The following is a 14,026-nucleotide window of genomic DNA, read 5'->3' on the forward strand; positions in this document are numbered from 1 at the left end:
ACAGAGCCTCAGGCTCTATATAACATATATAGTATGCCATCTGAGATCAAAATAAATACCAAGGTAGTTATCTGAGCATGCAGCAAATATCCAAAAATAGGGTTCTTAAAGTTATATGATTCATAGGTGGGTACATCAACCATGAATAAATCTGACCTATAACAACTTCCAGAGAAATAATTATAGATCTAGGAATGTGCAAGCATGAGCATTGTAACTAATTATTATAAGGTAAGTTATGTTAAAAATCTATGCTTGCCATCACTGGTAAATGCAGGATGGCTTATGCTTGACTGAGAGAAGGATGAAGAGACTCAGGCTTAGCATTGAGTGAGATAATTCCCAGAGTCAAGCACTGCAGTGGAGGTAACACATGAGCTGGGCCCTCACTGACATTTCTGTGACTTATCTGAGTACCCATGTCCTACACTAACTGTCTTGTTTTAGTAAAATATGGTGACCTTCCAAATTCCTTTCAGAAGGGGAAAGATTGGCCTCTGAGAACATTTAATAACATAAGGCAGTTGTGCCTCCTGTGTAGCATATTTCCATCTTTTCACTGCAGTTTATGAGAAAGAGGAATACCCCTGTTGTATGGAACACATGCCTGGCTTCTTACCCATTAACTACTGGGAGTAGTTCTAAACTCATTTTATGCACAGAATGGTTCACATTTATGTGAGATTACCCTGACCTTGATTTTATTAAATTTGGAAATACAGCAAAATAAAACCTCTGCTTCTCAGACATGTTTGTAAGTGCTTTAAACATTCACCTCACACTAAATGGCAAATGTTAAATGATGTCAGGCAAAGTGCTGTTGGTGCAGTAGTGAAAATGGCAGCATTATAACCTTGTCAATGTACTGAAACCAATCACGAAATATTCTTGTTTGTTTCCACATAAGACAACTAAAAGTGAACAACAACACACAGATGCATTTAGCCCAGTATCTAGAGAATAAGGACAAGTTTTTCTAATTACTTCTGACTTCAAGATTCCATACTCTGGAAATTTTTATTCACTGTAAAATGCTATAAATTACATGTCATGTTAAAGGCACCGGGAACCAGGCCTCTGTTACTGCTGTGTGGTACAAATGAGGAACAATGAGTTTTGTTTAGTATTCTATAGGAATACTGCTTATTCTGCTTCAGATCAATTTGCATTTTGGTGTGGGAATTTTATGAACATTATGTCACAGCTCAAAATACTACTGTTCCCGCTTGGACAAATGTCAGGAAAATCATCTGTCTGCATTCAGAACAGCACCCCGTTGTACTGTTGCCTCTAGTAAGATGGTGTCTGATGTCATTCAAACAAATAGATGCATTATTTTTTTTCCCAGGGTGAAACAAGAAATATTTGTAAGTGACAACATGTTTATCACTCTGCTAGTGCTAGTTTTGTCCTTGTATCCTATTATTTTTCCCAAACTGTTCAGATAAGCCAATTTGAAACCTTGCTCAATAAACGTGCACTTTCCACCCTCCTTGATCCATCAAAATATTACTGTGGTCTTATCAAGGAATTTCCACAAGAATTAAGTAAATGGAGGGAGTGCCACATTATTATTTATTTGCCATGCTGAAGAACACAGCAGTCCTGAACCATGATCAATAATAATTCCTTAATGAAAATGCAGGCTGCAAACAGAATGCCCAGACAGAAACAACTGACCTACACATGAGTGATTTCACTAAATAACCCATTAAACAAACACTATCATGTTCACTATCCATAATGTGAGACACAAAAAAGCTGAGAAGCATTCCCAGGGACAAATAAAACACAGTAATTACCTTTTTCTTAAACAATTGTAAAAGCAATAATGCCGTGTTTTGCATCTTTGACTACCTACATCAAGCAATTAACATTCCACAATAAGCTGAATATCAAATAATTACTGCAGATTATTTGCTGCTGTTTATGCCTGTGCAATGCCATTCTGATTCTCTGCATATGTCAAATTTCATCAGGTCATATCAACTCATGTTTTGTCAGTGTTTATTAATTCACCCCAAATCCAGTCACATGACACACACATCTATGTACTTAGTATTAAAAAAATGCCTTCTGTAATTCCAGTTGTTTTTAATGAGAATAGATACATCAAGTTACCCAGTGACTTCCATGTCTAGTTTATTGCATTTCTAGCATTTTTTTACTTCAGTTGCTGAGCAGTCATTTAAAATACTTTCAAATCTCTCTGCTTTTAAATTGCAACCCACAAACTACTGAGGAGTTGGTTTCCTCTCTTTGTGAGAGAAGTGACTTGAGCTAACACTAATGGGAATAATTGAGGCATACCATAAAATTTTTAGGCAGCCTCAAGTTTCCAACAAGACTAAGAAGTACTGCTGTGCCACTTACAGACTATTTTACAAAAAGTAAAAGCTTAGCACAGAAACACACACAAATTTTCCTTCTTCTCTGCTGTGATTAAGTCTCATTTCAGTTGTACACATGGGACAACAAAAATTAAATATAAAAAATAAATGAATGAATATACATTATGTTCTGTAAGACTAGTTACATTCAGGACAACAGGGAGTGAGGGGAAAGGAGGGGATGAGAAGAAAATAATGAAGTCAGCTTTTTTACCTGATACTGTACAATACTTTTCCAGTTTTAGAAATCCTCAGCAACTTGTTGTCTGTCGTGACATCATGGAAATTTGCTCCCTTCTCATTGGCAAAGAATAAATCTGGCTTCCAAATAGAGTCCAGCATAGAAGGATCCAAATCCAGAGAATCATCAGGATATTCGCTGTAAGCCAGACGTGAATCATTCCACTGCTGTCTCAAAAAAATGTTCACTCTGTAGTCCTACAGAAATGCCATGTAAAAAGGTTACTAAGCCACTTACCAAAATAGAAAGCCCACTTTAGCTTTCTTTATGCTGTTAGACTTACTAGAGTACGAGCATGACAACAAACATTTACATTATCCTTTGCACGTTAAGAGTTCCCATTTGAAAATAAAGCAATCTAAATATTGAGTTGAACCAAACAAACACAAACTGGTACATTTTCCAAATCAAAATTACTTCAGTGATGAAAAAATATTCACTACAATCTCAAATATTAAATATAGCTCTCTTTCAAATTCTATGGGTTGTCAGAGGTACTTAGAAAGTCAAAAAGCATTGCAGCTAGATACATCCAATTTCAACAAAGATTCTATAAAACTGCTAATTAAAATAAATTGCTCCCAATATGTAAATCAATTATTTCTAATGTACTCATGAATCATTGCTATTTCAAATGAAGCCAGATTTGTATAGATGAAATGAAATCAGTACTTCTTATTTGCTGTTTGTATCCTTTTTCTATCTACTGTATGCTTTTCTCCCTATGTTCATTCGTTCACTTCTCCCTCTTCATATTCCATTAAAATTGTTCTAATTGCATTCTTCTGCTCACTGGTCTGCCAGTCATAGCTGGGAAAGGCAGCAATTATTCAGAGGTTCATTCAGAACCAACATTAATGCTGTTTCAAGAACTGGCTATTAAGCAGAGTGTGAAAAGACCTTCAAGGGTCTAAACTCTCTGGAAAGAATGGAAGGATTCTAATGCTTATTCCCCTTATCCTGAATTTCCAAAGTCAGCAAACAGCTTCATCTCTCCCAGCTTTCCCTCTTATTATAACATATTTACCTGAAGATACTACATTCAACTTGCTTGTGAGCACTTAAGAAACATATCTACTCTTCTTCTAAAATGAAAATATTTAATAGTATATCAATTATAGTATATGGAGGAGTATGCAAGACAATATTTCTTGCAGCTGTACAAACCTCTCACATTTAGGATTTGCTTCATTGTAGCAGCAGTACTTTAAAATGGTAGCACCGTGCTTTTGACTTGGAAAATGTACGAGTTGACCTGGATTTAGTTAGGCCACTGAACAGCGTGGTCTAAAGAAATTATCATCCTTGAAATGTAATTAAATATTCTCACTCTGATTAGAACTTCAGAAAGCAGCTTGCCCAATATGCAGACTCTTGTGAACAAGCCTGTCCAAGCTTCAGCATTCCCCACCCTTCATTCATTAGATCAGTGGTGAGGGTTGCCACTGCCCTGACAGAATATTTCTGACATCTAAACTGATGCAGTTTTTGAACCCTATGGGTTTATGCTTTACAATCTCACTGGGAACATTATTTTTTTTCACTTTCTTTAGAATTTTCATTTTGCTGTTGGGTAGATGTGAGTCAAATCAGGAATGTTTACTAATGAGAGCAAGAAAGACCTGAGAGAGGTGTTGATAATAGCTCATTTATTAAAGATACTAACAAAAGCCTGTATCTTTAATTCACCAGCCAGTGTACTTCTATGATGGTGTTGCTTCATACAGGTGAAGATCAAACACCTACTTGTGGTTCTCAGCTTATGAAATGTCATCAGATCTGGTGAGGATACACTAACCCTAAGCATATTTTTGATTGTTTCTTGGTCTTAGAAACTGAGTGTCTTGCAAGTTAATATGGGACAGTTCTAGTTATAAAGCCAGGAAAACACTTGATTTTTATTCTGCAGAAAAGATGGCTGGAGTTGTCATCAGCAACTGCTGACAGAATAAAATTGCTACAATCAGTTCTGCAATTGCCTTCATTTTTTCTTTGGAATGAGACGTACAATGAAGTCTGTGGAAAGCACAGGGATTTTTTCATCCCATAACATCGAAATCATAAATCAGTCAAATTGGTAAAATATTTCAACATATCTACAAATAAATGTGCCTTCATAAACTTCAGTTGCTGGTTATTTAGATAACAAAACACAGTCTGAAAAATCCTTAGTCATAGAAGAACTTGCATGATGATATATATTATACCAAAACCATAAATAATAAAATAGGATTATACTATCTTTTTCAATATATACCTTCATAAATATATCAGAGACATCACACTGATACACTTAGAAATGCTTTCTCTCTGCAAGCTTTGTTGTCAGAAGTAAAACAACACTGAAACACCGGTTTATGTCTGATAGGCTTTGCATATATATATATATGTATAAATATTTGAATAAGAAGTAAAAAATAGAAATAGAATACAACATGCACATCATAAGGTTGTTTTTTCTCCTATGCTTGCCGTATAAGCAGCTGAGAGGGATGTATGTTTACACAGTCAGACCTAATCATGTGCAGAATTTTGAATTTGCTCTTACTGTGCTAACATATTTTCTGAAGAAAAATTCTCCTGAGAACAGTATCGCGACATGGAGCTGAAGCAGACTACAGTGTGTATCTTGCAAGCTTCTGAGGATAGAAGTGGGTGGACTGTAGTAAAGCATGTCTACACCACCACTAGTACACCTGTTCCACTAATTCTTTCTGACAGCATCACTTCTCTGAATGAGTAGTGTGGACCTGAAAATTCAATCTCAGCTGCAACACTGATGCCAGCGGTAGCTCAGGGCGACTCAGATAAACAGTTTTCCTCTGTTCTCAAGCCATAAGATCAGGGTAATACTAAACAAATATTAATCTGATTAGTTTAAGTAGATTTATCTGAAGATTGGAGGTCTCCATCCACAGATATTCTAGGGTTTTGCTGTAGGAATCTAGAGAGAAATGTTCTTAAGACAAATCCATGGCTACCAGATTCACTTCTCAGAGGTTCAGCAAAGGTCTAAGCCCCTTTGTCCTCTGGCACTGCTGTGGACAGGGAGTGCTGGGGAGCCCTGCTCCATCTTCAGTGCTATTTTTTTGCTGCAGAACTCTTGCTTATCTTAGATTTTAGCCTTCCTTCCACCTTCCCCTCCAACACCACTGATCTCCCAGCTGTTGACTCAGATGTCTGAGAAGATTTAGCTGACCTTCCATGTGTAAGAGGGGCCTGCCAAAGAGACTGCTTTCTCCAAACCCTAAATATGATTGCTAACTGAAAAGTGGTGGTTTAAGGACCCATTTCAAGGCCATAAATCAGAAAAGCACTTGGTTACCTATGTACCTAAGCATGCAAGGCATCCCCAAAGGCTTCAAAGGGAGCCTCTCATGCAGTTAAAACTACACATGTGAACTAATCAGAAACTAAAAACATGGTTTGTAGGTATATTAGTTTCTAGTGGGAAGTTTACATCATACAGCTGACCACAGCTAAGCTTTATTGCTCCTAATATTTTAAAAGGAATGTTAATTTTCTTGTGGTAACATAAATACTCAAAACACAATTGGAGTTTGAGGCATTTACCCCAACAGAGAACCTGCTGCATAGTGTCAGTCAATGATTATAGGGCATAATGACAGTAACAGTGTCCTCACAGTTAGTCATTTCTGTAATTAACAATTAGCTCGTCAATGCTCAAACTGCTCTTAGCTTCTCCTACAGCTGATGGCTAAAAAATCCTAGTCATTAGCAACACTGAACATCTGAATTCTTTGGGACTCTGCCCAGCCTGATGTACATTACTCATCTGTGATACTCAACTGCAGCCATGCTGTACAGCAAATTTTCTGCTGAATGCTGGATGTGTGAATGTTTCCAAAAATAGATACAGAGCTTATTGGCATAACTGCTTTATTCAGTGAAGTTACTCAGGAATGTCTTTTTCTCTTTCTTTGCAAGTTAGGGCTTAAATGAAAGACATGAGAATCAGTGAAGAAAATTTCCTACAATTCCATTTTGACTCTGACCTTTTATTTATTATATTTATTTTGGTACAATATATATCATTCTAATATTGAAGAAAGCAATTTATTTTGGACCAAAAAAAAAAAAATAAAAATTGATACTGTCCCATATGTGCATTATAGTGTAGAAAGACTAATACATACACATTTTTTCCCTGGACCTTTGGGAGCAAAATTAATGAAGACCCTATGGAAATAATTAATTTGGAAAGAACCAGCACAAAATCCTGTTTTAGTTATGAGTGAAAGGTGCTAGCTTTTAGAATAATATATTGGACAAAAGAGTTGTGCTGGCTTTTCACACAGGGATGAATTTCATCCTGATGCCCATTCTAATCAGAAAACAGAAGCTACTCCTATTACTGTTACTGAGAACCTGGCTTACTGAATTCAGTAGGGGGGAGACTGTCATCCTGTTTGCTACATTCATTTCTCCTACTGAAAGCTTCTCTAAACAAGTTTTCATCTCCCAGGTTTCCAATGAGCTGCTGTAGATTGTCCAAGTTACATTCTCATTCTGTCCCTTCAGTACATATAACATGGTTTCACTAAGCATTCCTGTCTCAGGAGACAGGAATGTCTCTGTTGAATTTACAATCCAGGCTTTTAATGAATCTTTTAGTTTTATGTCAAAACCATCAAGAGCATCTTATAGGGAAAAATGGATCCTAGGAGTCAAACAAAACTCATTATTTATCACAAGGGCTGACAACATTTTTACCAGATAATGACATCCATTTCAGAAAGGCAAAGCAGATGTAACAGTAATTGATGTCTGCTTCTCAGAGCAGTTTTAAAACATCCTAAAACTAGTCACAGTAGTCATTGAAGAAGTGACAGTATTAAGAAAATCAGTATCAAGCCTTTGAACAGCATCTAAGAGAAATCTTTCCACATTTTGGTAGATATTATGAATAAAGCAAAATAAGAAAACCAATAGTCTTTGTTTTCATCTACTTGAATCTTTGGCTGTTTTCAGCAGAATGTGTTAATGAACAGTGGAAAGGTGCACATTAACATATTTGATAGAAGGCAAAATGCAATGAGGGGATTTAATCAAAGCAATGAAGGAGTCTAATTAATGCAATCAGCATTAGGTCGTGCAAATATTTTCATTGAATGCCATCTTGTAAAGCCAGTGACGTGCAGACTTTTAAGTACTTAACACTATGCTGATGCCTCTATATGCTAGGATCAACAGACATGGCAGGATAAGAAATGTTACATCCATAGATGCCTTCTCAGTATTCTTTAAACACTGGAAAACAAAGTTTCCAAAAACACTGAAAATTAAAGTCTGTTGATAGTTTTGTTACATCAAGATATGCTTTTTTCTGTCATTTTTATCTTGACTTAACTTTTCTTTTAAGGTGTTTTAAAGATATTACTGCTGTATACTCCAAAGCTTTAACTTATCTGTTTATTTTATAGCTCTGTGTTTTATAGCTTGTCATTTATAGAAAAGTCTTTCCCACACTGTTAAAGACAGCAACCTGCCCTAGCAATGTTCTGTCCTTTATCCATAGAAAACATTGAATAGCAGGGTGTTTTGTTTTTTTTAAATATATTTCAGAGTAGAAAATTTATATTCCAACATTCCTTAGGCACCACTTTCTAAAATGATGGCATTAACTACATTAAATTTAAAAGAAGTATTGGAATATTAAATACAATATTTAGGTTGTGCTAAATATCTTCTCTTCCTTAAAAACGCAAGGATTGCAAGGCAGTATCTATCTCATTTTATTAAAAAATAGTTCTTTGGTATACCTGAACTCCTTTTGTGGGCAGGAATAACAAGTTCTTTTTTAGTTATCAAGAACTCGGCCGTAAAACATGCCAAGCATCTTTAGTGCCTGTGATTTCAACACATACACAAACACCTGGTCACTGCGTAGGAATCCCCAGAAAACAGGGTTGTGAAACTACACTGCAATTGTTTCAAAAGTGTCCATAGTTGTCCATAGTGTCCTGAGGCAATGACAACAGCTCTTGTAAAATTTCAGTGAAGGTGAGATCATCCATTTTCAGATTACTTTGTGGCAGCAGTAAATTGAAGAGTTCAAAGTCAAGCTAGGATTTGTCACTAGACCCTTTCTAGAATGGGTTTAACCGACTTCTTGTATATGAGCACCTCATAATTATAATAGGTTTATCAAATTATTATAAGAAAGCCATCAAAAATCTCTCCCTGGGCTCTTCCCAGTACCCAGATCTATGTATACTTGAATAAATAGCTGATCTTTTTTGTTCATTGTTTGAAAAAGATTAAAATCTCAGCATGTTTTTAAATGGACTCAGAAAAATTATTTTTCATTTTTTCTTAGCAAATATTGAAAAAATCCACAAAACTTCCAAACTAAAATGGAAAAGAGATGACTGAAGTTTTCATTTCCGTTTTTTAGCTTGACTTAGTTAATCCTAAATTTTGTCAATTTTAAAAAGAAAAATCTTACCTTTAAGTGAAACATTGACCCATTTATACATATATTTATAGTCTCTCTCTATATAAAATATAATATATCATATAATTCTATAATAATTACATAACTAATATATAAATAAAATATATAAAATATAAATGAATAGAAATGTTATCTAAATTATGCATATTATATTATAATATATTATATTTATTATATTATTTATATATATATATTAGAACTCTGATATTTTCTGATTTGCCTTATTTTTTTTGCCTAATAGCATTCTTTGAATTCAGTCAAAATGCACGTTTCAGTCAGCTGGGACCTCATAATTTCCTAGTACCATTTCCTAGTACCAATTTAACTCTCAAATTACCCAAGTATCTTTAAACATATAAATTTTAGTCATTTGACTCAAGTTATGCATTCACTTCAGTTACTGATGTGGCTGCACTTCGCAGAGATTTAGCTGAGTTAACCAAGGCCATTCTGGTAGCTCTGTCAGCACAGTCTGCAGCAGCAGATAACTCAGCATGTGTTGTAAGACCCACTCAAAATATGGAGCACTTGGCAGGGAGCCCCACAGCTGAGCTCCAGCCGTTCCTCTGCTTCTTCCATGCTAACAAAACCTGAGGAAGCTGGTTTGCATATGCCTGCATTTGCTGTCATCACATTCACGACAGACTATGATGAAAACACTACATAGGTACATTTAGACTGGGTAGTTGAGGTGAATTATTTATGCATCTCTTTATATAGTTAGTTTATAGTTATTTTCTTTTAACTCAGCAGCTAGGCTTTTAGTAGCTAAATAACTTAGTAAATGTCCCCATGTCTTGAGCATCTCTATTCTATATCATATCCCACTCCTTCACAAGATGGCTTCAATGACCAGTCCCACTCACCATTGTAGTTTCTGCTATTGAACCAAAGCTGTTGATAAATATGTTGCAGGTAACATTTACAGGAGGACCTGCAAGTTGAACAATAAATAGAAAAATTGACAGGTTGTGTTCATGACATATATTAATTATTGTTGTTCTCTTGCCAAAGGCATCATAGCACTTACCATTGTGGTTTCTGTGACTGATCCAAAACTGTTGATAAAAATATTGCAAGTAACGTTTACTGGAGGACCTGTGGAATGCAATAAAAATGTTGCAATATACATTGAAACGAAAGTACAGATCCCTCAGCCTCCGTACAATCTGGTACAGATGTGGCTGAAAACAAGCAGAAAGTGAGTTTTCCCAAACAGATCACGTAAATATCGATCAAAAGAAAAACATTATCAACACGAATTTAATTAACCTATCCTCACTGGAACTTGCTATATAAATACACAGAGCTGCATCCTTCCATTTAAGGTTTTATTAGAAGAGTTGTTGAGGGAATGAGTGTAACAGCTGTTTCTTTATCCACAGTACCAGAACAGAATATGCTTTAGCATTGCAGCGACTCCTCTCTCCCTCCTTTCTCTCCTCTCTCCCTTCCTTCTCACACTTAAAATATTATCTCTCCACATCTATTCCACTCTGTATGCAAAGCCCTGCCACTGAAATTCCCAGCAAGGGCCAGTTTTCATATTGACTTAGACTAGGAGCTCTTTGTGCACCTGATCTGAAGCTGTCTGCCTTGCCATAAACAAATATTTTCACAATATATATTCTGTATTCACATTAAACAGCCATTTGTAATCTCTTCCCTCCCACCTCCTTTCCTGCTATTCAGGAGTCACTGACTTGTAGCAGAATGAATAGGAACTTGATAGTTAATTAGTTGTCTATGAATGTCCTAGTCTTTTTCAGGCATGATGAAATAAGCAGGAGTTCTCAACTGAATGCAAAAGGATTAATGTTAAGCACATGAATTTCAGTGACCCAAAAGTTGTTACAAGCATTGAGTATCAAGTATTTTCTTTTCTCTTTTCTCATTGTTAATAGCAAGTTTTTCCTTATTTAAAAAAATTAATAAATAATGTCAGTGCAAAGAATATATGTACATAGATTTGGTTTCATATTTAGATCTGAAAATGCTTTACAAAAGATGGAAACATTAGAACTTTCTTTTTTTGAAAAAGGAACACCATGACAGTAATGTGTTCTGAGGCTGTTAAATTCCAATGAAGTGTATTGTTCAACTCAGTTATTGCAACAATTATCTTTTTTAAAGAACACTTCCTTCTTATGTTGTAAATGTGTTTTCAATTTCAACCCCAAGCTAAACCAAGCCAAACTGTCTGCTGCCCTCCCTTCATAGCATCATATTTTTTTTCTTTTTTCCTCAATGCTGTTTTAACTAGCTAGGCAGCTTGACCAACATATTTCTCTACATCTAAACAAACAGAATCACTGGATGATTGAAGTTGGAAGGAACCTCTGGAAATAACCCAGTTTTCCTAGTCCATCTAGTCCCAGAGCAGAGTCAGCTAGAGGAGGTTGCTCAAGACCATGCCCTATCAGGTTTTTAATATTTCCAGGGATAGAGGCTCCACAGTTTGTCTAAGTAATCTCTGCCAGTGCTCAGTCACCCTCACAGGGAAAGGTTTTTCTTATGTTTAAGTGCAAAGTAATGTGTTTTGGTTTGTGACCACTGCCTCTTGTCCTGCTACTGAGCACTACTGAGTAGAATCTTCTTTATTTATTCCCCAATAGTTAATTATGCACACGGATAATATCTCCCTGAGTGTTCTCTTGTCCAGGCTGAGCAGCCTCAGTAATCTCAGCCTTCTCTCACGTAACAGAACCTCCAGTCCTTTGATCACTTAATGACATTTTTCTGTGCCTATGCCAGTAAGTGCATGTCTCTCATGTACTGGAGAGCCCAGAGATGGACCCAGCAGTCCAGATATGTCTCACAGATGTGTTTCACTAGTGCTGAGCAGAGTGTGTCTCACCTGCTGGCAATGCAGGAGGCTATTGGCCTTCTTTGCTGCAGAGGAACGTGGCTGGCTCATGTTCAACTTGATGACCACCAGGACCCCCACAGCCTTTTCTGCAAAGCTGAATTGCAGCTGGTAATCTCTCGCATTGTTTCTTACCAGGTTCAGGATTGCATTTCCCTTGCTGCATATTCTGAGACTCCTGTTGGCCCATTTCTGCAGCCTATCCAGATCCCTCTGAATGGCAGCACAACCCTCTGGAGCATCAGTCATTCCTCCCACTCTTGAGAGTGCATTTTGCCCCATCATCCCAGTAATTAATGATGTTCAACAGTGTTGGCCCAGTATTCACCACTGCAGTACACCAGTAGTGTTTGGGGTCCAGCTGGACTCTGTGCTGCTGCTCACAACTCTTTGAGCATGGAAATTCATTCAGTTTTCTGTGTACCTTGCTGTCCATTTACTTAGTCTGTTTCAATACTTTGTCTGTGACGATGTTGTAAGAGAAAGTGCCAAAAGCCTTGCTAAATTTGAGATGAACAACATCCACTGTTCTACTCTCATCCACGAAGCCAGTCAAGCCATTATAGAAGGCTATTAGCATGGTTGGGAATGATTTCCCCTTAATAAATCCATGCTGACTACTCTCAGTCCTGGCCTTCATATATGAAAATGGCTTCAAGGACTATTTGCTTAAAGTTGTAAAGTAAAGCCAGTCAGCCCATAGCTCCTGGATCCTTCTCCTTGTCTTTCTTGAAAATAGGAGTGACTTTTTTTTTTTTACTTTTTTTTTTTTTTCTTTTTCTTTTTCTCATGATGAGGAACCTGCTCTAGTCACCACAGCCTTTCAAAGATAAACAGAAATGTCATCATAATACCATTAGCCAGTTCACTCAGCACTCATGGGTGCTTTCTGTGTGGTCCCATGGACTTGTCTGTGTCCAGTTTGCCTAAGTGCTATTTAGCCTGACTCTCTTCCACTAAGTGTTTCTTGATCTGGACTTTTCCACCAGTCTCAGTGGCATGGGATTCCTGAAGACCAGTCTTATCATTAAAGAATGAGGAAAAGGAGACATTGAATGCCTTGACATTTTCCCATGCTCTTTGTCAACATTTCTTTAATCTCATGGTGTTGTTTTCCCAAAGCTGCCATATGTGAGCATCACAGCTTACAATTTCTGAGGGCCAGCAGAATCTAGTAAACACTCTTACCTATGTTAGGAAATATATTACTGCACCACAGACAGAAGATCAGATGTACACTAAGGAGGTACCTGCTAGAGCACTGTATCCTGCAACAAAACAAATATCTCCTTCCATTTCTCTACTCAATTGTACTTGCCTTCTGATGGTAGACGAGGAATAGCATTAGAACTCAGTAAACTTAATTGCTTCCAGCAAAAGCAGCCATGTTCATTTCATCCCCAGAGTTTTCTGGAAAGAGCTTTACTGGTGAGATATCACCAATTCAGGTTTTCTGATCATTTATGTTTGTTTATAAACATCAAAATGTAATGCAAGATTTGCAACCAAATGAGAACAGAAGGCACTGACTAGAGAATCTTGAAAAGTAAAATTTGATTATATAACTTACAGATTCTAAGCTGAAAGCCCAACTTTCTCTTAAAGTCAATCTGCTAGGGAAGGGGTTTCTAAATGTGCATAGGACACATGATCTGAATGACGTAGATAAGAAAAAAACAACTGACTGAACACTGAAGTTTGCAATGCTTTGATTCTTTTTTCTAATAATCTATTTCATTTTTTTTTCTACTGTTGGTATTATCCCATGGGGAAGGAGTGTATAGGTGCACATCTTAAGAAAGAAGTGCCCTTTAAAGAGGTCACACTCTTACCACTTTTTCCAGTGGAACATTTAACACACTCAATCCTATGTGATTTTTTTTTTTTTATCTAGTATTTCTTTTAAAATGAAAGTAGCAAACTTCTATGAAGTATAGCCAAGGTTTGAGAACATAATCTACAGCTCTTCAAAGGCACTGGAAATATTTAATTTTACTTCACTACCTAAAATATAAAATTACATTTTCCCTGAAAAATTAAGCAATATATAC

At 36.5% G+C, this 14,026-nt stretch overlaps 1 protein-coding gene across 2 annotated transcripts in view; it reads right to left on the reverse strand.

Moving 5' to 3' along the window:
* The window catches only part of GLRA2 (glycine receptor, alpha 2), a 131,706-nt gene that overhangs the window by 96,987 nt on the left and 20,693 nt on the right, over positions 1-14,026 (reverse strand). Inside the window, exons 3-4 of one of the 2 annotated variants that reach the window (XM_010008562.1) lie at positions 9,976-10,043; positions 2,605-2,828 (exon numbers count right to left, since the gene is read on the reverse strand). In XM_010008562.1, the coding sequence (XP_010006864.1) occupies positions 2,605-2,828; positions 9,976-10,043 (292 nt within the window). Of the gene's footprint in view, positions 1-2,604; positions 2,829-9,975; positions 10,044-10,139; positions 10,208-14,026 lie in introns of both variants that reach the window. The other variant, XM_010008561.1, reaches the window with a different exon arrangement.

Source organism: Chaetura pelagica, unplaced genomic scaffold (genome assembly GCF_000747805.2).
Source record: "Chaetura pelagica isolate M959 unplaced genomic scaffold, ChaPel_1.0 scaffold722, whole genome shotgun sequence".
Taxonomy (NCBI): domain Eukaryota; kingdom Metazoa; phylum Chordata; class Aves; order Apodiformes; family Apodidae; genus Chaetura; species Chaetura pelagica.